The sequence below is a fragment of the Cynocephalus volans genome, chromosome 6 (assembly GCF_027409185.1).
Source record: "Cynocephalus volans isolate mCynVol1 chromosome 6, mCynVol1.pri, whole genome shotgun sequence".
NCBI lineage: Eukaryota > Metazoa > Chordata > Mammalia > Dermoptera > Cynocephalidae > Cynocephalus > Cynocephalus volans.
In genome coordinates, this window is record NC_084465.1 from 117,365,511 (window position 1) to 117,392,818 (window position 27,308).

Here is a 27,308-nt window from a genome sequence, read left to right on the forward strand (position 1 = left end):
ACTGTTAATACTATAATTGTTATTTGTGGAAAACTATTTCTTCATATAATTTTGATTATTTTAAAACTCCTTGGCAAAATAAGAGACAAAAACAGTTTTAAGGAGGCTGAATTATGAAGTTTGTAAACATACCTCTAATAAAATGTACCTGTTTAGCTATTTCTCAAGAATACCACATGTGAAAAATGTGTGACCAACTCTCAGTTGCTATCTTTTGCTTGCAAACTGAACAATTTTCAGCTGGCTGACTAGCCAAAGGATGTTGTCATTTAAAAGTAAAAAAGACCTGCTCTAGCTATTACACCTAAGGGGTAGACTCTCACATTGTAAAGCAAAATTTACTTGAACTTTGCTGATGTGCCATGTCAGACTTAGACTTACTCTCTTGGAACAAAGACATAAATTTCAACCTTAGATACTGTGGTCAGAAAACTGACCAATAAGCCAATGTTTCTTAAAGTGTGATACATGGACCACTAACATCAGAATCACCAAAAAATGCTTGTTAAAAATGAAGACTTTCTAGTGGGAGCCAGAATCTTTGTTTCACATGCTCCCATGTGCTTCTTATTCTGAAGTTTCAAATTAAATAATTTTATTTGGTCTGATGAGAGTCCACATGATATCACTCTATCAAACTTTAAAACTTTAATAATATAAATTCTCTAATATCATCTCCATTTTTGAGAAGAGCAATCAAATTTGCTGCTCTTGGGCCCATCAATTAGATCAAGAGTTGGCAAGTTTTTCTGTAAAGGTTCAGACAGTATCTCAGGCTTTGTGGGCCACATGGTCTGTGTCTCTATGCAACTCTGCTGTTATAGCATGAAAGCAGCTATAGATATTGTTAAAGAGTGTTGTCGTGTTCCAATAAAACTTTACAAAATCAGGCAGTGGGCCAAATTTGGTAAACAGGCTATAGTTTGCCCATGCCTGATTTAGATAATGGTGTTTGCACGGATTAAGCAGACTTGCTTAATTAAAAAGTATCCCTCACTGAAAAGCCGGCCAGGATAGGAAATCTCATATTTAGAACTTCTCTCCTCACTGGTCCAATTTTTATGTCAAGTGAACAGTCAAACAGTGAGAGCCACTTCGCTTCACTCATGAGATCAAAATCTCTCACTGTTCTTGGGTATTCTTTTACCACTATACTGTTGTCTCTGGGATCACCTGGTCACCACCCAATGGCATCTACAGTATTCACCCAGTGATAACTGACAAGGGAACTGTTTCTGGAAACATACAGAGATTGCTCAAAGTGCAATTTATGTCCTAGCTCAGAGTCCATGCTAATACCTGGGAGAGCCAATAACGTATCAGTTCAGCCACAAAGAGAAGCAGCAGCAGGGGCAAGAGCATGCCCCAGCCTCTGCCCACATGCCAGAACATGCTTGTTCACTAATGGTCTTCAACACAATTGGGCTAGCAACCAACAAAGCTGGTTTACAAGAAGCCATCACATGGGAAAAGAGAGAAAGAAAAAGCAAAATGAACATGGTATGAACAATCAGGGGTAAAAACATAACCAAGGGCTCAAGAAAAAAAGGGACCTAGGAAGGAGAAAACATACAAGCCTCAAGTTTCCACAGTGAATAAAAGCATGGAGATAAAGAAAAAAAAAGGAAGGGAGGAAGCTACTGCCTATGTGATAAAGGCAGTTCCTTCTCTTACCCTCATTTTCTTATTTAAATCAGTAATCATTTATAAATATTTAGAAAATAATTCACTTTTCAAGTTCTGAAAACCAGCAAATGTGACTGTGACCATTCCTAGTTGTTTCCCCAAAGCCACACTGCTAAAAATATTCCCTGGTGTGTTCTTTCTAATAACAATAACATCAGCTTTCCTCATCCCTTCATATCCTACAACTAAGCTGTCTGGTTCTTAAAAATAAATGTTTCCTTTATTCTAACCCACTTTAAATGAGTGTGGAATTCCTAAAATAGTGTGATTCTCTTCAATGGAGAGAGACTTTCTCTGAATCGTGAAGATGGTCTAAACCTAGAAAAGGGTGTGGCAACTCTGAAAGCGCACAGCGGAGAAACTAATGTAGCTTTTGTGAAGGACTAGACTTGTGAAGGTAAGAGAGAAGGATGCATGCTTGTGAAAACCAAGCATCAGCTGAATGCTCTGGCCGGGAGAAACCCACCTATAGGAAAGTTGCTGAAAGCATTTATTGGTGATGGCCCTTTTTGCAGCTCAGGTGTAGTGTGGGGTATGACATTATCAAGGAAAGACTTCATGGCTGGCTGATGGAGTGGCTGCTGCTGAGAAGGCGGAGTCTGCTGCTTCACCAACAGGTTTGGATCAAGTTGACGCGATTGCTGCATCATTTGCTGCTGCACACTAAGAGGTCGACCCTTAAAACAACCAAGTGATTGAGAAAAACTGTGGGAAAGAAGTCTTTACAGATGCCAACATATTCCTCTGCGTTTCTGAATTCACTTCCTTCCCAGCAGGAAAGTGAACCACCACAGTATAGTAGTTAAAGTGACTCATGAGCAAACAACAGACTTAATAAACAAGATACTTCATTATACATTAAAAATTTTATTTTAATAAAGACATTTCAAATCTCTTGTTACAACAGAAACGACGTAAGTTGCATTTAACAAAGTGAAGGGTGGCATAACAAGTGGAAGGATCTGATGTACCTGCTGGTCTTGCTGCTGCCGGTTACCAGAAGGCACACTTCTCTGACTCTGCGCCCTTTGCTGCTGCGCTAACAATCGCTGGAGGGAAGATGGGAAAAAGGTGGTCACTGTTATACGTAAAATATTAGTAGGCTGCTGAAAGACCTACGGGAGGTGAGCTTTCAGCGGCATCCTGCGCTTCGAAACACTACTCACACGTGTTCATTCACCATCCATCTTTCCTGATAAGACTGGAAGCTCTGGAAGAGCTCTGACTATGCTTCTTTTGCTTACTGCATACTTCCCGCACAGAGTCGTGGTTAGCACACAGCACTCAATAAATGCGTACTAAATAAGACTATTCTACTCACCTGTAACTGGGAGATCTGAGAAAGCTGGTTTAGTTGGGATAGCTGGTTCAGCATGGCTACCTGTTGAGGGCCAAAGAGCGGATTCAGGCCACCGTTGTTTGGTGCATACTTCAGCAATGAAACTGGAACCTTAGGATCACAATGGTAAGTTAATAATGCTGATGAAATAACTCAAGCTAGCTAAAGTGTGCTGTGTACTTTAAATTATCAACTGAGCAAATGAATTTGTGGGGAGGGTATTTATGGTCTTTCTGCCTGTCTTTGCCTCACTAATTAAAGCTTATTTACCTGAGGGGAGAGTAATGGAGGAGGCACTTGAGCACGGAGATTAGGCTGAGATGAACTAAGAGGTTGTGCTGGAGGCTGCTGCATGCCCCGGGGTTGTGCTGCTGTGTTTCCAACACCAAACATACTGGGATTGCCGTTCTACAAAAACCAACCACAAAGTAACAGTGACTTTAGGGACAATCATCCCATTACACATGGTATGACTGATTTAAACACAGTTACTAACATGTAAGAGAGATCTTATTACTGATACAAATCATTCAACAGAGAGCCTAAAATACACATCTGGACTTACCTGTCTAACAGAATTCAAGTTTTGCATACCCAGCCCTGCTATGGAGCCAAGGGCCTGGTTAGGTAGTGCACTATTTGAAGGGGGAAGCTTCATGCTTTGACTGGACATAAACTGCAAGTTTTGGGATTCATCTGCTACAATGCCATCCTGATTGGACAGACAGAAAGGTGTGCAACACCAGCCAAGCAAACAAGCGGAAGGGAGAAATCATTGCAGGAGCAGAAGAGCAGTCACACGACATTCCAGCACCAACAGGAAACAGGCAGAAAACAGAAGAGATCAGATTAGTGTTGATTCTAGAGTACACAAAAAGAGCCAAACATATTTTATGGGATTAAGAAGAAAATATAAGTGCAACTCCTATGCTAAACTGAGACATAAAAGGACAACGAACAATAATAGGACTTGGCACTCGATTATAACACTTTTTACTGCATAAAATATTCTAAAACATTAATGTGAAAATTGCGCTATTATGCGTACTGGTGTATTAGTCACAGAGATAAGAGAAAAAAAATCTTATTACCTTATCAAAATAAGGACTGCGCTCCATGGAAGACTCTTTGGAAATCTGAGGCCGAGAACCAGGGCCTTTCCCGACCGCTCGATTGTAATCACCAATATTTAGGCTATGTTTATCTATCTCCATTCGTTTATCTTGTAACATTCCTAATAAATGCAGAAGACTATGTTATCAAATAGAAATACAACCTAATTGGTTCCAGATAAATTTACAATAGAAAAAGTACTCACTTTCCAAACTGAAATGACTTCTGCCTTGACAAGGACATGTAAAAAATGCACTTGCACTTCACAGATCTCGCATCCCTCACAAGTGAAGTTGGCTTTGGCAGATACTGTTACTTTATTGAACCAATTAACTTGAAAATAGATTTGTAAACAAGTGGCTAATAACTTCATTTAAAAAAGACATCTTAAGCAACATAAGACATCTTTAGTCATCTCTAACCTACTTAATTTCCATTAACAAGTGACAAAAACAACAACCAGCACCCACCATGACAATCCACCACTTAATAAATGCTTACTATGTGTTAGGAACCATTCTAAGAGCTTTATATGTACTGATTCAATGCCTGTAACTCTACTATTACCACACCTACTTAGCAGACAGGAAAGCAGAGACTGGACAGCATAACGTCTCCCCCTCCCTAAGGCCTTGCTCTGTCCTTTGCTCTCTTCTCTCTGGCTGCTCTGCAGTATGACCTTCTCTCATGGAAACTCCTCTTCTGGTCAAGTCTTCTCGGCTGCGTGCAGCCAGCCTGTAAGCTGCCATCCTACTGCAACAACCCTTTTCTTTTACAAGTGGATAATGCTGTCTGCCTCCTGCCCTCACCCTGAGCCCATTCTGGTTTCTACTGCTCTGCCCACAGCTGAGTCCACCTCCTTGTGCTTCCTCAACGCTGGTGTACACCGAAGCTTACTTGGGGCGCTCAGTATGAGTCTTCTGACTGCCTCTGTATACACTTGCTTCCCTTGGATTTTATTCACCATCAAAGTATCAATAGTCACACCCGTTCAGGTGACCCCCAAATACAGATGCCCAGCTTCGACTTCACACTTGAGCTCAGTCCCACATCTTTAACTGCCTGCTAAGCATATCCACTTCGATGTCCCCTTGTCACTTCTAACGTGTTTTCATCTTCCCACTCCTCATTCCCCACATATTCTCAATCCTCAAATCTCATCCGTTGATTCTCAATCCTCAAATCTCATCCGTTGTTTCTTTGCAATTGTTGTTTACTGAGATGCCTGCCATCACCACAATAGTTACCCTTAATATCCTCATTCCAAGCAAGTGGGAAAAAAAAATTTAACACAAGGAAAAAATTCTTAAAATAGGTACATTTTAAAAATGCCATTTTATTTCTTGAAATACTGTTCCAAACATGGATCAGCAATCTGAATAATCCACCTTTAAGCACTTGTAAGAGTCCTCCCTTGAATTCCCTTGAATGTCAATAATCTTTGTCAACAACATCCTCCTCTGATTTCTCTCTCCATTAATGGCATCACCATCACTGATGCACCCGAGCTAGCTATCTTGAGCTGTGTCCCTCACTCTGTACCTCTAATCCTGTAACCAAATGCAACCAACTCTTCTCCTAAGTCTCTCTCCAAGCTTTTCCTTCCTAATAACACAGGTTATTTTTCCATATGCAAATGATATCTTTTAAAAGAGTAGCATGTCTGGGTGGGGGAAAAAAAGAGTAGCATGTATATCTTCTCCACAAACCATACCCCAACACTCTGCACTCCTTGAGAAACCGACTGAGTGCCAAACGTGGCACTCTCCCAAGTCTGCCAGTCCTCTTATAGGCCCTTTAGTTACCAATGACTCACCTCAAGCCCACTGTCAAACGCACTCCCTGACAACTATGCTCCTCTCCAAAACTCTATGCTCACCTGGCTTCCGAAAAACTATTCTACTCTAATTTGTCCTACTTCTCCTCAGGATTTCTTTCTTTCTTTCTTTTTTTTTTTTTTAAGAGTAAAGACAAATGGTTTATTTGGTAACAAGGTGTAAAAAGAAATTCTTAATTCCCCTCTCTTTTCTGGTGGCTGAACTGAACTGTGATAGTCAAATGGATGGCAACACACAGGAATTCCCTTGTGCAACTCAGGATCATTCCTTAAATGTCATCATTCTCCAGGAGTCTGTCTTTGGTCCATTAGTCTACAACTCTGGTCAAACTATTCTCATGGCTTTTACTGCCATCCCTGTCTAATTAATCATGTGTTATCTCCAGCCCTACCTATTCTGAAATCCATATTTAGATTTTCTTTTTTCTTTTTTTTTTTTTTTGTCCTTTTTTGTGACCGGTAAGGGGATCGCAACCCTTGGCTTGGTGTTGTCCACACCGCGCCCAGCCAGTGAGCGCACCAGTCACCCCTATGTAGGATCCGAACCTGCGCGGTGGGAGCGCCGCTGCGCTCCCAGCACCAAACTCTCCCGAGTACGCCACGCAGTCGGCCCCATATTTAGATTTTCTATTGCTTAGTGGGCACTGCCAAAGGGTTTTCATAGAAACTTCAATCTCAATATCTTATCCATCGAACCTGCTATTCCCACTATATTTCTTATCTCAAACAATAGCCACTTACTTATTGTCTCTCAGCTCCAAATTCACCCTTTTTGACAGCTCTGTGCAAATATATATGAACCCTTTATGTCTTTCCCTTTGTCAGCTGGCACTGAGGCTTTGTCAGTAGAGGGCACTAGAGACAGCACCAGAGGGAGAGTTTGCTTCCTTGTCCAGTGTGCTCAGGAGTGTGCCCACCTGGCAGGATTCGGTAGCACCTGCAGCTTCTCCAGTGCCGCCCACTTTGCCAGCAGCACTCGGTGGCCAGCATCTCCCAGCATTCCCCTATACCTCCACACAGTTTTGCAGCAGTGTGTCAGGGGAGGCACTTCTCCATGAGCAGCTTTCCCAGCACCGTAGAGAGCATACTTCTAGCATGAGATCACACAACTTCCCCACCATTCAGTGAGCCATGGAGGAGGCAAAGAATTTTCTGGATAGGGATTTTTCTCATCTGTAAAGCTTCTGCCATCCAGGGTCTCACACAACACCTTGTCCACTGTCATGGTACTCCTCACAGCATTGTGTCTGATCAAGAAACTCATATCTTATGCCATTACCTGAGAGTAGCTACCCAACTTGACAGGTAGAATGGCTTACAGAGGACACAGCTACAAAGCAAGTTGGGAGACAACATCCTAAAAGGATGGGCTTCTGTCTTTCAGGATGTAGTATGTGTCTATGTATCTCCCCCATTACCAGAATTCGCAGGTCTGGGAATCAAAAGGTGAATTACACCTAATAAGCCACTTGCAAAATTCTTGCTTCCTGTTCTGACAACTCTCCTGGTTTAGAGAACTTAGTCCTTGGCAGAGAAAATACTTCCTGTAACAGGCATAATCATGGTTCCACTGGAAGACAAAGACTCCGCAACCTGGACATTCTGCACTCCTTATGACATAAACTAGCACGCAAAAAAGGGGCTACTCTACTGGCTGGAGTGATTGGTTCTGACTATCAAGGGGAAATTGGTTTCCCGATACAAAATAAAGGCAGTGAAGACTCTATCTGAAACTGAGGGGATTCTGTGGGGTGCCTCCTAGTGCTTCCATACCCTGTCGTGAAGGTTAATGAAAAACTACAGCAACCAAAAAAGGGCAGGACAACTGAGGGTTCAGATCCTTTGGGAACGAAGGCTGGGTCACTCTATCAGGTAGAGAACCCAGAGAAGCTGAGGTTCAACCTGCCAGTGAGGTAAGCGTGGACTAGGAAGTGAAAAAAGGAAGCCACGGACACCAACGATGGCTGTGACCAAACACAGAAGGGTGGCAGTGGCTTTGCGTGTTTTCTACTGCTCATTATAGGTATGTATTAATTCACACAGGCGCATGATTTTCTTCTTCTCTCTCTCCCATTTTTACTTTATTCCTGAGTTACTGAAAGTTAACTTTACAATTTAGTCTCACAACCTGTGACTGAATGTGAGGGGTAATTAATATGGCCAGTGATGAACATAATGGCTACCCAGACTGTGCATCCCCTCACCTTGGTAAGAAGGTGAAAACTTCCTCACTAGTAAGAAAGCAAGCTGTATCGTGTCAAATAGAACATAGAGATGTTTTGCCGTTGTACTGGAGTTTAAATGTGTGTAGAAGAGTGCACGTGGAAGGTGAGCGGTCAAAGGGTTGGGGTGAACTATGCAGATTACTGACTTATTACTTCTCAGCTCCATATGCACCCTTTTTGACTCCTCTGAGGAAAAAAAAATGGATCTGGGCCCCTTACGTATTTTTTTTCCTTTGCAAATTGGCACCGAGACTTTGTCGGTAGAAGGTGCAGAAGAGACACTGCAAAAGGAAAGGTTTGGTTTCCTAGTTCTGGTGTGTTCTCTCCCATAGCACAGGGAGCTTTTCCAGCACCAGGCTTCTGCTGTGCTCCTCACCAGTGGCCAGCAGCTCCCCACCCACATCCCCTCTGGCAGTTCTGTAGCACAGTGCCTCTAGGCAGACACCTCTCTTGTGAACTGCTTCCAAAAGTATCTTAGAATAGGTAGATTTCCTCCAATTCCACTGGGGTGGCACCATAGTGACTTCTCTGCCATGCAGTGAGTCACAGCCATGCCCAAGTCTGGATCTCAGCCTTGCAGCAGAGGTAGGGCCATTCCTCAGGCACATTCTCTCAATCCTAAGTTTAGTGATTTCTCCTTATATCTGCTATTTATATACTTTTTAGAGTTCTCTTGACCTCTTACTAGCCAATCCCTCGCTACTCTAATTCTTTGTTAGAGTCAGCAATTCCATATATTTATATTAAACTTTCTCTGTTCAAATTACCGTGCAGCTTCTGTCTCCTGACTGCACTCATGTTACTACAACAGCACTACCATCTACTGAATGATCCAGGCAAGAAAGCGGGGAGTCATCTTCCACCACACTCTCTCCCTCACCCTGCGTAACAAGTTAGTTCAAACTGGTTATCGACTTTTGTTGATTCTAATTCCTAAGTCCCCACTGAATTGGATTCTACCCATCTACTGCCTTAGTTTGGAGCTTTGAAAACAACCCCCAATTATTACAACAAATCTCCAACTGGTTTTACTATCTTTAATATCACTTGTTTGTCCTCTGATGCCAATGTTTTCTGTCCTAAGAGATTTTCAATCTATATCCCAGATTATTTTTCTAAAACATAAATCCAAATCATGTCATTCCCCTGCTTAAAACTCTTAAATCCATACTTTCAGAATTAAGTTCAGACCCCCAAGCTCCTCATGATTTAGCAACTACCTAGTCTTCCAGTATCTTCACCTTGGTGAAGTTTCACCACCATACCACCTCCCCACCACCCCCACACCACCAATTTTGTACTTCTTGTCTCATTCTATGGAACCACTTGCCATTTCTCCAGAATGGTTTAAGATGTCTCTGTCATGTTTCTAGACCTTCATTCACATGTTCCCTGATCAAGAAGTCTATATCCCCTCCCAACCTGTATAACTCACTCCTAACAGGACTGTGTTTGAGGGCATTGTAGACTAATATCACCACTACCTAAGCTTTGCACAGTAGTCTGCACTTTAAAGGCACATCAATTCATTCAATCCCAACATGTTAACATGCATTGGAGGAATACTGCAGTTAGGAGCCAGGTCTCCCCTCTCCTGGTCTAGGTCAGGGCTCTTTCAGTAAGATCATGTCACAAACATGTGAATCCATCAGTGATGAATTTAGGATGAAACTTATTTTCTCTTATAAACAAATAAATAGAAAAAAATTTTTTTCTCTTACCTCCAGAAAGGTCCATCTTATTGCTCTGTACATTTTCCTCTGGTGAGTCTCTCTGAAGAAAAAACAGCATGTTAACAGATCTTAACTGATCAATCAATTTGATCTCAACTGATCAAAAGGAAGAATTTTACGGGGTTTCATTATCTGTGAAATTCAAGTGCATCATAAGGCATTTTCATTGCCTAATGTTTTTAAGTAAGGCATGTAATCACATTTTTAGCTGAAATCATAACAGTAAAGGTCTGAAAGCCAATTTTACTCTAACTTCAGGCATATTCATAAGATCTCAAAAACAAAGTAGAATTTTGAGGAAAACAAAAAAAATGGAATCGGGATAAATTATGCACCACCATTAAAATGGGAGGGGGCTGCTAAGAAAACATACTTACCGAAAAACTGATATTTGAAAACTGCTTAACAAACGGATTTATCCACGCTTCTTCTTGTTTGTTTCCACCTTTCATCATTCCCTTTGTAAAATAAAAGAGTAGAAAAGATGCCATGGCCATCTCTATTTATCTGGGTATAGTGATGGATTAATAAAACTTCAAGACAATTCCCAACTCTCATTTTTAGCCAATCATTTCTCCTCCAACCAACTCTTATCAGAGTTGTTAACAATTAAAAATCAGCTGATTTGATTTTTCAACTTCCTTTGCTCCAGTCCTCTGGTATAGCTGTAATGCACAGAGAAATCTCTAAGGCAAGCAGTCAGAAGGAAAAGACAGAAGCAAAGGCATCAGTGACCAAGAAAAAGAAAAAAGTGGCCTCCGAATAATGGTGAACTATCAAGCAGTTCACAACTTACAAATGCACTGTATTGTATAAAATTAATTATAATTTGGATTTTTGGAATTCTCACACCAAACCAAAGTAAAAATTAGTGATTAGGTTCTCAGGTTAGTCCAAAGAAGCCAATTTAACCCATAATTTGACTATGCAATGTGCACTGTACTGAAAAAATACCATGTGTTTCCACATGAAAAGCATTTTAAAATTTCAATTTGTGTTGCCAAGAACCCAACACACCCAGCAGTGGTTGACGCTGGATAGCCTCCCGCTTAGTAGCGTTGGCTTTCTGTGGCTGGCTGAGGTATGGTTCAAAAACTACACTGATGTGTGAGTTGTGAGAATAAAGGGTCCGTGATCAGCAGTGCGGTAAGCAGGGGGCTGGAAGCCGTAGCGCCCTAGGTCTCCCATTTACGTGAAGATCACAGGACCATTCTCAGTCTGTTGCCTTAATTTCCCTTTCCCACTGCTACCACCTGTTCCTTCTGACTGTGGAAGAGAACACAGCTTCATAATCTCCCCCAAATGCAGGTCTCTGAAGCAAGCGCCTAACCCTCTCTGAGGTTTCTGAAGTCGCCTTTGACTACTTTTCCTCCTTCATCCCCACCCCCATATCTACCCTGTTGACAAGTCCTTCTGTCCCTTTTATTCTGAAATGTCTTTCAAATTAGTCCTTGCCACTATATGAATGATATTCACTGTTTCCCAACTCAAGCCCTCCTTTCTAACTTGAATGCGATCCCTAATTGAGATCCCTAACTCTGAACATTCCTCTGCTCCAATTTATGTTTCATATTACAATTGGTTAGCTTTCTTTAAAAATATAAATAATTTAAAAAACTCCACTGATGTTGCCTTCATTGGCTCCATATTTTACACAAAATAAAGTTCAAATTCTTTGGCACCGTACTGAAAACAGTTTACAGTCCGTCCTTAATCTAACTACAGAGCCAGATCTCTTGTCACTTCTAGAAATTCCACATTTAATTATGTCAGGCTACTATTTTCCTTAGAACATTCCACCCCCACACATCTTCCAGACTCAAGCTGACACTCTTATAAAGTTCTCCTAATGTCCCATATTAGACTAGGAGCTCCTTAAAGGTCTAGCTCATATCTTAGTGTATTTGAATCCCCAGCACCAAGCACAGTACCTGGCACACAGCAGAGGCTAAATAAATGTTTGCAGTTGCTTTCTAAAGATTTTTACTAGTAGAAACAAAGGAGAAAGAGTAAAAAGGCTACACACCCTTTCCCTTCTCCTTTTTTTGCCACTCAGACCCTGTAAGGAAAGACAAAGTCACAAAACAGCATGGTCCAGTGGGAAGAACACAGGGTTTGGAATTGGAAGACCTAAACTTAAATCCTTGCTCTGTCACTTACTAGTTATGCAACTTTGGGCAAGTCACCACCTTTTCCAGTCTCAAATTCCTCATCTGTATCCTATCTTAGAGGGTTATGAGGATCAAATGATTTATGTAAAACATGTAAAAGCACTTCATAAACTATATGGTGAGGCAACAGGCAAATTCAGCCAAATGAAAAAAATTTTTAATGAAAATGGCAGGTCCTAGACTTAGAATCCCTTGGCAGTCCAGCTCCCACTGCATCTTGTCTTCTAAGGTCCCTCAAAAGGTAATCATTCTTAAATAAGGTGGGGAGGACATATTAGAATCACTTGGGGGACTGGGCACATATTTGGAAAACAGTCCCCAGGAGAATGAGACACCAGACCCCAATACCAGCTCTAAACCCTCCCCAAAGTGGCTCTGCATCAGAGACACTTGGGGAGCTTGCTTAGGACAAGAAACTTGGTCCAATTTCCAAAACTTCAGTAGACCTGGGGTACAGGAAGCTGTATTTTTAACAAATGCCACATGATTCTGATGTATAACCAGGTTTGGGAATACTATTTGACTGTATATACAAGCAAAATCAAGTATGGCCCATTCCTAGGGATTTTTGTCACAGGACCCTTTGGGATGGGGAAGGACAAAGATGGCAGATGAGTAAGGAGGATGGTGACTCTAAGTAAAGGGGGTTGGGGCTCCAGGTGAGGAGGTGGGATGGGAGATGAACTGGCAGTGGGATGGAAAGAGTCAACATGGAGATTTGCCCTTCTCTTCATCCTCACCACTGCAGACGCCACCCCGGGGGCGAGGGGCTGTCCCAGGCAGCACTGGTGGAGGGGGAGGAGGAGAGAAATCCCAAGCTGTAGCAGTGGGGAGAAAGGAAGTTCCTGTGGTCTCACGTTCTTCTAGGTGGCTGCCCATACAAGAGGCTATAACTAAGTTGGGGACTGCCTGGACTGTACTGATTGCCATAAATGGGCAGGCAGAAGATTAATTTTCTGTGGGTAAACTACCTTTGGAATTTAAAGTTTCAAGGGCTTTGCCCTTGAAATGTTTACCTTCGATGACATTTTCTTTGTATATGGTGGCCAATTTAAAGATGAGTTAAGCTCTTGAGATGAATTACTATTCCACATTCCAATCTCTACATCCTCCTCCTCTTCCCAGCCAGTGGGGCGATTTCCAGGCAACGGCATGTCATCACCACACCAGCCATCTTGCATAGATTTTGGCCCTGATTGTGGATTTATGATACAAAGAGAAACATACTTTAAATAAAACAATTCTTTCTGGAGGCAAGCATACATTAAAAAGCAGGGAAGGAGACCTAGAGAAACAAAACACACTTTGATTTCCCTTCCCAAATGTGCATAGTAGGAATACATGTTTTATAGTGAGTTAAAAGTTCCATTAGAAAAGAATTTATTTTTATTAAAAAATTCAGTGAAATGTCTCCCATGCCTTTACAAATCAGACGGTTCCTAAACACGGACAATGGTAGCACTCTTGTTCATACCCACTTAACAATTTGAATAAATGAGGCACAAGACAAAGAAGATGGATGGAATTTGAAATAATCAATTTTGATATATATTTTCCAGAAGAGCAGCCAAAGAGCATTGGAAGTCATAAACAGAAAGCACTGTATCTCCACACACAGCCTTTGGGATTCCTGTGGAGTATCCTATACACAACCTACGGGTTAGTGACAGTGTTGGTCTGAATCGCAGGGTCCTTTCTGAACTATGCTAATTATCCTGTATATTTTTTAGGGAATCATCTGACAGTCCAGATATGTGTTGCCATGTTAAGCTATTCAGTCTCTCAGGTTTGATGGCATGAAAGTTGCTAGACTATTTCCAGATAATCTGATTTAGTAAAATATAATTTAGATTTGGTGAAGTATATGCAAATCATTAATAGCTGCAGTTCTAAGAATAATGAGAAAAAAAGGAAAATTCAGAAAGATAAAAGAGCAAACCCTGCTAAAAATTCATTGTCAAATAGTGAATATCATGTAGTATGTCAAATTATATGGATACATTACCAATAACAGAGACATTATCTAATTATTTAATTATGGTCAGTGAGTAATCACCACTGCTACAAAACAGCTACCAGGGATAATCAATAACTTACCAGATTTGCTTAACGCTTGTGGACCAACAGAGCTGGAGCCCCACGTGGATGTGTTGGAAGCCGCAGCAATGGGTTCCCCCCAGCTGGGACCACTGTCTATGGGTTTACCCCATGCTGAAGTACCATTATCCACAGTTGTGGCTGGAGTAGAAGGCTCCCCCCAGGGCTCACCCCAGCCTTTAGAAAGTGTGGGAAAAGAAGTCATCAGCATAGACGGTAAGGAGGTGCAGAGGAATAAGGGACAATAAAGAACACTTAGGGAACCAAGAACGAAGAACTTTAGGTTTATGTACTGAATGGTGGTGCTGTGACAGGCAAAAAAGATGGCATCTATTTTAAGAAGACAAACCATTGCTTATTAATATAATTTAACTACATGCTGTGAGTATTTTTTCAATTGCTTCTTTCAAAATTGCCCTCTGGGGCTATAACAAATTATTTTGAATAACCTTAATTATGGCAAATCATCCTCTTAGAGAATGAATTTAATTCCTGGATAAGTCAAGTCATTCTGAACCAAATCTAGTGAATTGAAGCAGGTGAGGAAGCTGGATAACAGTGTGTATATAAAATTTTTAGCAAAAGTATAACCTTTCCACATCACTGTACTGGAGAAACAATTAATTAGAAGACTAACAATGGGTAAGCATCCTACTTTTACACATGCTGGGTAATGCTTATAAAAAATCTGAAGTATCAGGTTGAGGCTGTCCAAAGCAAAGACAAACAAAGCCATAAACATATCTTGTTTAAAAGAACCAAAACAAACAGGCTTCTTCTTAGATATATACCTCTTTCTTCTAAGAATTAAATCTAAATTAATACAATAAAAAAAATTAGGTGTTGAAAAGTTAGTGCAGGACAACACTCCTGTCTCTATGTCCAATGAGACTATTATTCAATAAAACCTCAATTAACAAAGGCAATACATGCCAATCACACTTAACGAAAATGTTGTGTCAAGATACTTTGCAGAGATAGAAATTAGTTCACTATAAGAGAGGGAAATGGGAATACCATAGGAGGTATTGTCAAATGTTTTACACACACACACACACACACACACACACACACACACACACACACACACTGTATCTAAGTGGAATTGGATTTATCTGTTGCCTATGTAAAAAATCCCTTCCAAGGCCAAATATAGTGTCTAATGTTTAGAGAGTACTGTACTTAGATACTTGTTTTATCTCTGGGGATATTTTAGTGAAATAATAAAAGCAAAAAGTTAAGGCCTGACTTGGAACAACTGAGAGCTAAGTGTAAGCATTCCCACTTGACCCCACTTTTCCAATTCTGCCTTCTGCCGCATTCCTAATAGAGAATGGTACATGCATGGTCACAAATAATACCACTCTGATGGTAAACGTTGCCCTTGCAGACATTGCCCCTATAATCTTCCTTAGGCTTCTTGTGGATTAGAGTAAAAAAGGCCTTTGTACGCACATCCAAATACATTGTTAAACAAATCTTATAAAGAAGTAAGTTGAAACAAGGCTTGCTTTCAGAACATTGTGAAGTATTTTGTCATACCATTAGACTCCGTGAAGTAAGAACTTACCAGAGCCACCGCCTGCCTCCTTGTTTGAGATGGCACTTGCAGATGGGAGCAGCTGATGCACCTGTGCCTGCTGGTCGGAACGGCTGCTGCCATTTGGGATGTTTTTGTTCCACATGTTCACATTTTTGTAGTTGTATTTGCTTGGATCTCCCCAAGCTGAAGTTCCATCATCAATCTCCATTTTGCGACGTATAGATTCTGGGGATGGTTCCTCCCAGCCTGTGGGTTCTTCTTCCTTTGTTGGGGCTGGTATAGGTCCCCCCAGCCAGCCTGTACCAGGAGGTTTGCCTGTAACTGGTGGGATTCCCCAAGATCCAACAATGTCTTGTTGCTTATTCCAGTCTGGAGAACTGACTGGCTTTGACGAAGAATCTCCCCAACCTAGAGACTGATTAGACTTTGGAGGGTCTCCCCATCCCTGGGAAGGATTAGGTTTAGAAGATTCATCCCATCCTGATGAATTATTTGGATTTATGTTATTTCCCCAAGTAAAAGAACTAGTTTTACCAAGTTCATTCCAACCAGAAACAGATCTGTCACTGTCACTACCTCCTGAGCTGGATTTCTTATTGGCTTCACCCCAATGGTTACTCCGTGAAGTTTCTCCCCAGTTATCACTGGCAGAAGCAGACCAGCCTGGGTTTGATTTTTGCCCGTCACCCCATCCCTGTTTGCTCTTTTGCGAATCATTCCATGCCGACTTCTCTTCTTTGCAACTCCCCCACTGATTGCTCTTGATCATTCCTGTAGCAGCAGAATCATCTTCCCACCCCCCCTGGCAGTTTGAGCCTTTGGAATCTCCCCACCTCAGAGTAGGTTTGGGATCACCCCACCCCGATACAGATGAGGTATCATTACTGTTAGGGCTAGTCTTATCTATACATGCCCCTGAGTTAAAAGTCTGTGTTGCAGAGCTTCCCCAGGCCTCTGTCCCATTGTCAGTCTTTCTCTCCCCTCTAGGTGATGTTTCTGTATCCCAGGCAGTATTCTGCTTAATAGGAGTCTGTCCCCAACCAGAGTTAGATAGGACACGTGGATCTAAGTCAGTTCTGTTTACAATGCTTTGGAGTAACGTGTGCTGATCAATTTTTCTTCTGTCTCTACTCTGACCTTCCCCAGTTCCTTTTTCCTCAAGGCATCCAGTGCTTTCTGTACTACCATCACTCTCCACTGTACCTCCTGTTTTGGCCCACACACTGTTTTGCTCATTTGTCTGAGATGCGGCAGAACCCTGATCCTCTTCCTCAGTAGATTTCCATCCATTTGTAAACTTCTTACCATTGCCATTTGCACTGTCATTGGAATGCTGATTGCTAGGCAGTTTGTTCCACTCAATGCTGGGTAGATTAGTGCCAGTGTTTTGTGCAGGGGCTCCCCATCCTCTTCGACTTCCTCCAGAATTCGCACCATTTCCACTTCCCCATGATGTACTCTGGGAATTTGCTACCCCAGACTCCCACACACCTCCTCCTTTGTTTGTATTAACTTGAAAGTTAGTGCCCAAAGGCCCATTTACACCAGGCTGCATTAGAGTTGCATTCACAGTGTCACCATTAGCTTGGCCGTTAGGGCCTGAACATTTGTCTCCAGAGTAATTAGAACCATAGGCACCCCATGTAGTACCATAAGAGCCTCCACTTTTTGACTCTCCATTGCTAAGATGAGAAAGGGAGGTGCCATTCATAACTGATGGAGCCTGTATCTGAGGATGATTCATTGTGCTCACACGCCAGGCCCCTGAATTACTACTAGGCAGTTCGTTATTCTGTATTGAACCAGAGTTTGGTAAACTAGAGGTCATAAAGTTAGTAGTGTTATTTGGTCCAGTCATTTCAGTGGTAATATTCTGAGGTTGACCACTGAATGAAACCTTCTGTGTACCACTTACTTCAGATTCACAAGTTTCCTGAAGGCTTCCCCAGGTACCATGGGTAGAAGAACCACTTGCTTTAGAGTTAATACTCTGATTGTTAGGCATCTGGCCTATGGTACTGCACTGAATATTGATGCCAGAACTACCACTCCCTACAGGCCCTTTTAGGGTGAGTCCATTGTTCTCTAATACTGGCCAGGCACCATGGTTGCTAGCTGAATTCAAAGTGCTTGGATTTAACCCTCCATTTGATGAAGAACTTACAGTGCCCCAAGCATTCGTTCTATTGTTGCTACTTTCTGACTTGCTTTCAGGAGCATCCGCAGAGACCTGACATGTGCTTATTATGGCTCCATGGGAAAAAGCCCATGGCCCAGTACTACTTCCATGGCCCACATTATTGCTGCTACTACCAACCACAAACTTGTTTTGGGAACCAAGTCCAGTGCTACTCCGAAGGCCATCTTTTTCACCACCTGTGCTCCCTGAAGCCATGATAGTGATGTTTTTCTCTGATTCAGAACTGGAGGCAGAATCAGCATCCATACATTCTGAAGCCAACTCTGGATCACTGCCAGGGACTGAGGGCCATGCTTCTTTTTCAGACAAATTGTTTACAATAGCATTCTTACAGTTTGTGCTAGAGTCAGTCGTAGAAGATGCAGGTCCCCGCTGGGAATTTTCATAATGGGACCCTGAAGTATTGTGGTTTATATCTAGAACAAAGGAGAACAACTATTTATAAAGTGTTAGCCATTTTCGAAATGACAATAATCTAAGAAAAACAGTGAATATATTATAAATATATGTGGCTCCTCAACTCTATCAGCTCTAACAGCGTATGACACTTGGCAGTATGGTTACAAGGGCACTGGTTTTCTTCCAGCCACCAACTTTCAATATCCAGTCATTCCACACAGGCAGGGAATTCTGCTGCTTTGTTCACGGAGGTTATCCTAAGACTCTAGAGCAGTGCCTGGAACATAACAGCCCCTAAATAAATATTTGCTGAATGAAAAAGTTAACATATCAGCAAGTAAAAGAATTTTGGAATCAGAAGGCAACTGGGTGGTAGTGACATATTAGGATAATGGGACAACCCAGTTCAAGGGCTTGACTTGGGAGAGAAGAGGCTAGGTTGTAGCGGGTAAGGATAAGTAAATAGCCCAAACTTGATGAAAAGTATCAAGAATCTGTTTGCATCCTGTTTCCTAGAACAGCTTTTCCACAACTGTTTTGGGTATTATAACAAGTTTATAAGAATTCCAAAGCCTTTTCCATTCTATTTCCATTTCACTAGTGTCCATGTTCAACCTGAAATATGGCACACAAGTAAGAATACTTTTAGTTCAACTCCCCTTAATATTTTTATTTACCTTCACAGCCATGTTTATTAAAAGAAACAACAGAAAAATAATGGTTAATTGATATGTTAAAAATCACAAAATTACGATCAAAAAAATCAACTGCTTACATTGACGGCCACTGATGACCAGTCATATAATCCTACAATCTTAGACTTGCTATATATTATTATCTAGTTATTTCAACACAAGCAGGGAGGGCAGTTTTAGGGCTTCTGCTAGTTCCCCAGATTCTTCACTGTCATTCGATTTAAGGATCTGATAGATAGACATTCCCCAGAGATACTAACATGCATAACATGTTTGCATTTAGACTGTCTTGGGAGCAGGGGTGGGGTGGGGTGTGGGGGGGGTGCTTATACTGTAGTTCTCTACTAGAGTAGGAACCAGAATCACATGCAGTACTTTCAAATACACATGCTCAAGTCATGGCCCAGACCTAATGAACCAACCTCCAGGGGCTGTATGCCTAGGAAATAAATGTAAGTCACTATCAGGGTTATTTGCTAATATGGAAAATCAGATTCAACTTGCATCACTTTCTTTCAAAGCACAATTGTTAAGAATCAAAGGTTTATGAGCTGGAAAGAATGGCAGCAAGAGGGACTAGAGAGAGACCAGACATGTATATACAATTCACCAAATATATAAAGTTCCATAAGTGGCTCTGATTTCTGTTCCTTGTTTAAGAATCATTTCTTTAAACCAGCAAATAAAGTTTGTCCTCTTCCAGTGCCCAAGAGGAGGATTTCTCATGAAATAAAGGATATCACAAAGTCAGTCTCACTGGGTAAAAACAAATCAACACAACAGCACCATCAGCAATGTCAACTAATGTTCAGCATTCAGCCACACATATCATGAGCTTTATACATGTTTTTATCACTGAGTCTTTGGAACAACCCTGGAACACAGGTATTACCTTCACTTTGCAGATGAGGAAATCAAGGTTCAGAGGTTAACTTGTAGAAAATCAAGTGAAAAAGGAAGGATTCATCACGATCCTTGATAAAGCAACATGGCTAAGAACATGGCTGGGACTCTAGAGACACCTAAATTCAAGTCTAGACTCAATGTAGTTAACAGTATGACTAAATCTGCAAAACGAGGAAACAGACAGTACTCCTTAACCTGGTTGTTTTGTTAACCGTACTCTCATATATAAAACATTTAGCTCAGTGCTGGCTGCAAATAAGTGCTCCATAAGAGGCGATTTTATGTAGAGATTAAAAGTACAGACTCTAGAGCCAGACTGCTTAGGTTTAAGAGACACTCTACCATTTACTAGCTAAGTGACCACAGGAAAGATCCTCAATCTTTGTGCCTTAGTTTCCTCATCAATAATGTAGGAACAATATTACCAATCTCATACAATTGCTGTGAAGATTAAATGATTAGTAATTTTTTTGGCACTGGCTGGTACACAGATCTGAATAAATGATTAATAATTAAAAGTGCTTTGAATCATATCTAGTCCAGATAAGGTGTTAATAAAGGAGGGACACTATCACCATTAATGCATGCTAATGATTATTGTTATTGTTCAGTGCTATCTACAAAGCACAAGTTTTTCTCTCCACCATGTCTCCACCATGAAGAACAAAATGAGTAATCATGTAACCACCTACTTAAAAATCTCTACCTATCTCAAACAGAATGTTAACTACTAGATGTACATACCCACAGACACCTCCTACCAAAAGGGGAAAAGTTTTGCTTCTTTGCTGATCTTCTTCATCTCAGTACGTTTCCTCAAACCTAAGATTTACTCTTTTTTTGTTTTGGGGGGATTGGGGAGACACGCAGCTGGCCAGTACAGGGATCTGAACCCCTATGATTTATTCTTTACTCTTCCCTGTGCACAGCAAATCCAAGACATCACCAAGTCCCAAATCCATACACTTTTATCCAAATCTAAAACAGTCCTGGGCCGGCCTGTGGCTTACTTGGGAGAGTGTGGTGCTGATAACGCTAAGGCCACGGGTTTGGATCCCTATATAGGGATGGCCGGTTAGCTGACTTCAGAGAGCATGGTGCTGACAACACCAAGTCAAGAGTTAACATCCCCTTACCAGTCATCTTTTAAAAAAAAAAAAAGCAGTCAGCCATCATCATCATCATCATCTTCCTTTCCTGGACTAATGCAAAAGTATTTCGGCTGCCATTATTTGCTTGTGTGCGCGCGCGCGTGTGCGTGCGTGCGTGCATGTGTGTGTGTGTGTGTGTTTCCACTTCTATAAGTCAGGAGTAAGAACATAAGATTGGGCATCTAACCAAAACCATCCAAGTTGAAAATAAAGAAATGGACCCAGAATTTAACAGCAAAACACCAGAAGCATTCCCATAATGACAGGAAAAAACAGGAATAATTGTCATCAACATCACTATTCAACCCAAGTACTAACCGATGAAATACGAACTAAAACTGAGGTAAAGATAATGGAAGAGAGACAAAAAAGACCAACATGTAAAAAATAACAGTTTTCCTATATACCAGGAACAGTAAATTAGAAAATGTGATGGAAAAAAGATTTGAATCATCAACAGCCACAAAGCATCTTGGAATAAAGCTAACAAAAATACTTAAAGTCCTATATGATTAAATTTTACTGCAGGCCACAGAAGACAACCTGATTAAGTATAGAAACTTGTTCTTAGACAGAAAAATGTAGCAATGCTCTAAGTTTAATTCAATTATTAAAAAATTGTTGTCTGAAATACAATTAGAAGTGATTTTAAAATTCATGTAGAATAAATGGGAGAAACCCCTCCCCCCCCAAATCTCAAGAAACAGTTTAGAAGGTAGAGAATCTACATTATCATGCGACAGTTATACAGCATTGTACTGCCAGAGTATATAAGTACTTCAATTGAAAATAAAAAGTAACCCAGAAACAGATCCAAGTATATGTCCAAGATAATACATCAAAGGTAGGCATTTTAAATCAGTGGGGGAAGGGCTGCCCGGTTAGCTCGGTTGGTTAGAGAGGTGTTATAACACCAAGGTCAAGGGTTCGAATCCCCATACCAGCCAGCCACCCACCAAAAAAAAAAAAAAAAAAAAAAAAAAAAATCAGTGGGGAGAAAGAAATATTCAATACAATTAAAATATTTTTTAATTGAGACAACATATCAAAAATTATTTCAATGATTAAAGTATTAATAGTAAAAGATGAAACCATAAAGTTATCAGTGAATAAGAATTTTTATACATAAAAGCAAAGGAAGAAACCATTTTTAAAAATGACAGATTTGACTACATATTAAAAGAAAATACATAATGTCAGAATACATAAAAAGCCAAGTTGGCAGAAGGCCAGTATGGGAATCTGAACCCCTGACCTTGGTGTTACAACACCTCACTCTAACCAAATAAGCTAATCCAGCCAATCATCCTCTGTCACCTTTAATGTTAGTGGAAAATGTTCTCAGATTCTAGTCGTGACCTAGTTTGGAGGTGGTGTTGGTCTAAGTTTGTCTTTTGCTACATCTTCCTATGTATTTTAGGAAAATGCGGAGAGGTACCATCAGTAATTATTAGCCAAAATTATATTTTCAATCTGGAGCCTACTTGATACTTTCAATAAAGCCTAAATTAAAGACTATTTCAAAACCTGGGTTATGAAGGGTGAGTCAAAAAGCATTTGTGGTTATGAAAAACGTTATAGTTTAGAAAGAAAGACTAAAAAAGCACTGAAGGGGGTAGAAGACGCTATTCTAACTGAAGGAGTGGAAAGAACAAAGCTCCTCAGTAATCACAACTAAAATGCTTCAGAGTAGAGACTATCTCAGAGTTGGAAAAAATCAAATAATGTACTTCCCTTACAGACAAAGAAGCTAAAACCCACTGTTCTAAATGATCTGGAGGAAAATGGACAGGAACATCATTAAGCAGATTATCACTAAGCTTTCCCAAGAAATAGTGAGAAAATGTAAGACTTAAAATCCCTGTGCTAGTGGGAGAAAATGGGGCAGTTGAGTTCTGAGTGTAAAGCAAAATGCAGATTTTTATACACTATAATGCCGTAGGCAAATTAAGATTTGGAAGACTGCACATTACTTAGAAGCATGTGAATCCAAAATATCATCAGCATCCTACTCTCATACAAAATTACTACAGGAGAATTGGGGGCAGTTCTAGTACTACACCTCAAAAAGAATTTAATAGTGCATCTATTCAAAAAGATCAAAGAGGTTATGGGGGGGTAGAGGAAAGACTAATGATAATCCAAGGAATTTATAAAGAAACAGCATAATTTATTCAAGAAGAATTTAGATTCATGGAAATTTATTTTTCTTATGAAATATACAGCATGTCACAAACGGAACAGTTAAATATTTGCTTCTGCCTTAAAGACTTTCAATCTCACCAGAAGGGGAAGAGCTTCAGAAATAAATGATAGTTAGGTTTTATGGTATTTCCAAGGAGTATGAATGAGATGGTACCGCTGGGAATATGAGAGAACCTTAGATGCACAATTTCAAATAGCTCTTAAGAAAGAAAGTTCAAAATGTCTCTTTGAGTTATTCCAGCCTTTGGTCCATGGGTCAGCAGACTTTCTTGGTAAAGGTCCAGTGAATAAATGTTTTAGGTTCTGTGGCCAGAGGGTGTGTGGCAACTACTCATCTCTACCAGTGCAGCTTGAAAGCAGCCACAGAGAACGTGTAAATGAATGGGTGTGGCTGTCTTCCAATAAAACAGGACTGAGATAGGTTGCAAACCAACCTCTGTCCAAGATTAAAGATGACAAAAGCAATACTACACCCAAATGCAAAGCGTGGTTTGAGAGATAGGGTGAGGCTGGGTGGGTGGAGACAGCAATAGAAGACATTCTTTGGGAGGTGCACTAGACCAGATGGTGAGCCCCTCAACCAGGGGAGACAGAAAAACTGCGAGGTATTTTGGAGTTAAAATCAGCAGGGCATGGTAAACCCGTGCCCTGTGAGACATGAAGGAGAGGCAAGCACCAAGCATGAATTCAAGGTTTCTTGATGGGTAACTGATGAATGGAGGTACCAACCTGTTGAGCAAGGAATCCAGAAGGAAGAAGTGGAGGCGATATAATGAGTTCAAGTTTGAACATGTTGAGTTGGAGGGGCCCAACATCAGCTGAAGACATCCAGGAGACACGAATCTAAAACTTGAGATGTGAAAAAAAGCCATGGGAGGGAGTAAAGTTTGAAAGACAGTCAGAGAAAAACTATGCAAAACACAGAGAGAGGTATGAGAAAAACAAGGGGTATACGGCGACACAGAGACCAAGACATGAAAGAGCATTAAGAAAGAGTAAGTGATCAACAGTAAAAGATGTAGATATCTATAAAGATAAAAATGGAAAAGTCTTTTTTTTTTTCCAACCACAATTGGAAAAAAAAAAGTCCGGATTTGACACTCAGAAGATCAGTGGCTTTAGTAAGATCTATTTTAGTCAAGTGAGCAGGAGCCAGATTATGGAGGACTGATGGAATGCATTAGAAATTTCAAGGATAGACTATTCCTTCAAGAACTCTGAAAGAAAAGGGGAGGAGAGAAATTCTGTAATAACCTCAACAGTACGGGGGTTCCAAGGAATTTTTTCTCAAGAATAGTACAGACTTGCGTATGTCTACAGACCAAGGAGAAGATGCAAGTTGAGAGCAAGAAGGAGAAGTTACAAGATGGCAAAGATGTACACTGAACTGAAAAGACCAATCAATGCAAGAGCACAAGTGGGTTGACAGTATTCCACTATACCTCAAATGTCCTTGAGCCTCTAAAGAAAAAAATGAAAATAAGAAAGAAAAATATTTCAAATATAGGAAAGGCTACAGAGAGTAATGTAAAAAATACCCATGTATCCCCACATTTAAGAAATATATTACTAATATAGCAGAAAAAAATCTCCTGTGCTTCCATTCTCTGATTACATCTTCCTTCCTTCCCTAGTGAGTAACCCAGAGGTAATCACTCATGTAAATCTTTATATTTTGCTGTATTTGAATTCATCCCTTCACAATATATAATGTTGTTTTGCATGCTTTATAGTTTATATAAATGATATCATATTGTTAAAAAACAACAAAAAAAGAGTACTTCAAAAAGTTAATGGAAAGATTCATATCTTTCAACTCTATTTTTCCATGAACTTTTCGAAGTACAGTTGACATTCTTGGGACAGCCAGAGGAAATGTGAACATGAACTGTTAGAAGACATTGTTGAACTGTTAATCTTTTTTTGCTTAGGGGTGATAATGGTATTGTGCTTGTATAGAAGACTTTCCTTATTCTTAGGATAATTACCTAATTAAAGGTGACATCATAATGTTTGCAACTTACTCTCAACTGGTTCCACCGTAATGAACATTTATGTGCACATATATGTACATACTCGTATGAAAAAGACAGAAAGGCATGTGTGAAGTCAAGATGGACAATGTCAACAACTGTTGGATTTGGGTGGAGGGTATATGAACGTTCACTGTCCTGGTCTTAACTTTTCTGTATAGATAAGTCAGTTGAATAATCAAAAGTGGGATAGAATACTTCAGCCCACAGGTACAATATTGCTGCCAGCCCTACTGACCATATTAGTCCTCCCAAATCCTTCACTACATGGCGTGTGTAGCCCCCAAATCCAAGAGTTATTTGGGCAGCAGCAGGGCCTGATCCCTTAGGGCTCTAAGAAATCAACTTCAAAAAAGACATCTAAAGTCTCAGTTAAAATCATCAATAAGCACAGCCACAAACTCGCAGCCCAGGGACTCAGCCTGCAGAATTGTCTCGTTTGACAAGCATGGGGTTCTAAAAAAAAAATAAAATAAAAATGAGAATGTAAAGGTACTTAGAAAGGGTACAAAATCAACGCATTTACCACAGTTCTTATCACTGCTTTCCATCATTTACTTCACTTACCTGCTGGCCCCTGAAGGCATTTAATTTGTGGCTTCTGATTTATAAAATACCTAATCTCATCTAGTTACTATACCTGCTTTCTGACGGAATAAATGAGAAATGTAGCACTTCCTATTAGCATAAAAACTATAGGTGAATTTCTAACGTATCACATTCGTTAATTTAAATGCCAAACCTACTCCATTAACTATCTCTGTTCAAAAAAACCAAATACGAATAGACAAAAATAAAAAGTTAAGATTATATTCCCATAATTCTGAACTATCTGTAGTTCACAACACATAATTTTTGTTTTTCTGGGCTACTGCTCATGCTGTTTATACTGTCTACTACACTGTTTTTTGCTGCACTAGGATATCCTCTAATCTGTAGAATGAAGATGATACTATCTAATATGTAAAATGAGAATTAAATGAGTTAATACAGTGTGTCATGGTAAGCACCCCATAAGGGTTAGTCACTATATCATTATTATTATTGTTAATAACTCTTTTGGAGCCAGGACAGATCTAACTCCTAAGAAGCCTTCTCTGATTCACTGACTCCCAATGGTCTATTTTGTGGCTAAAAAGTTTCCATTACCATCCCTAGTAGCACCTACAAAGATATTTTAATGTAAGTATCTGAAATACGCTGGTAAGTAGGGATTCACAAATGTTTTCAAGAAGACAAAAGTATAAATCTGGTTCTCCTTTGTAATGTTTTGGTTTCATCATCTGCATTCTCTAGTTGCTTGAGGATTTAATTCCAGGCCTCAGTCAGATTGCTGCGCCCTCTGACTTCCGTCTTAACCTCCTCTTTAGTGCATCCACCCTTGTAAAGTTCTTTTAGAAACAGGCAGGGTATGTTTCCTTCTCAGCCTTTTTTGAAGACTTCTTCCCATGCCTACATCTTAGGCCTTCTTCTCATCTGAATGCACACGTGTTAACACTCTTGGTTTTTTTGACCCATACCCATTTTTCAGAAACAAGATTCTTATACTCCTGTTGTTTCCATTGCAAAAACAGCTTTGTTCTACCATTTCCCAAACTGAAAAAGCATATTTAACATATTTTCTAAATATAACCCACCTCACTCTGTTTTGTTAATTATCATTCCACCTTGTTTAGGTCACAATAGGTATTCATGCATTTGTTGTATAAATAACCTTTCCCAAGATTTTAACTGCATTTTTTTTATGCTGATGATCAATACATCTGCTTCCAACCTGACTTCCCAGATAAAATTCAAATCACTAATATCCCACTACTTGGCATTGAATGTAACATGTCTAAACCAAACTCCTCTGCTTAAAAAGTGTAGGTCCTTCCATGAAAGTTAAGGGGAAGATAATTTATTTGGCACCTAAATATTAGGTGCTAAACTATTTGCTTTAACATGTCATGTAATTCAGTCCTCAAAACAATCT

The 27,308-nt window shown here is 40.3% G+C and overlaps 1 protein-coding gene across 7 annotated transcripts in view; it reads right to left on the reverse strand.

The window, feature by feature from the left end:
• The window catches only part of TNRC6A (trinucleotide repeat containing adaptor 6A), a 93,371-nt gene that overhangs the window by 15,004 nt on the left and 51,059 nt on the right, over positions 1–27,308 (reverse strand). For 5 of the 7 annotated variants that reach the window (XM_063098663.1, XM_063098659.1, XM_063098662.1 and 2 more), the window contains 11 exons: positions 15,772–18,360; positions 14,202–14,378; positions 13,121–13,296; positions 11,960–11,992; positions 10,311–10,391; positions 9,922–9,973; positions 4,117–4,259; positions 3,296–3,433; positions 3,008–3,136; positions 2,658–2,735; positions 2,153–2,363 (listed from right to left, as the gene is read on the reverse strand). In XM_063098663.1, the coding sequence (XP_062954733.1) occupies positions 2,153–2,363; positions 2,658–2,735; positions 3,008–3,136; positions 3,296–3,433; positions 4,117–4,259; positions 9,922–9,973; positions 10,311–10,391; positions 11,960–11,992; positions 13,121–13,296; positions 14,202–14,378; positions 15,772–18,360 (3,807 nt within the window). The remainder of the gene's footprint in view (positions 1–2,152; positions 2,364–2,657; positions 2,736–3,007; positions 3,137–3,295; positions 3,434–4,116; positions 4,260–9,921; positions 9,974–10,310; positions 10,392–11,959; positions 11,993–13,120; positions 13,297–14,201; positions 14,379–15,771; positions 18,361–27,308) is intronic. The other 2 variants (XM_063098661.1, XM_063098660.1) reach the window with 2 other exon arrangements.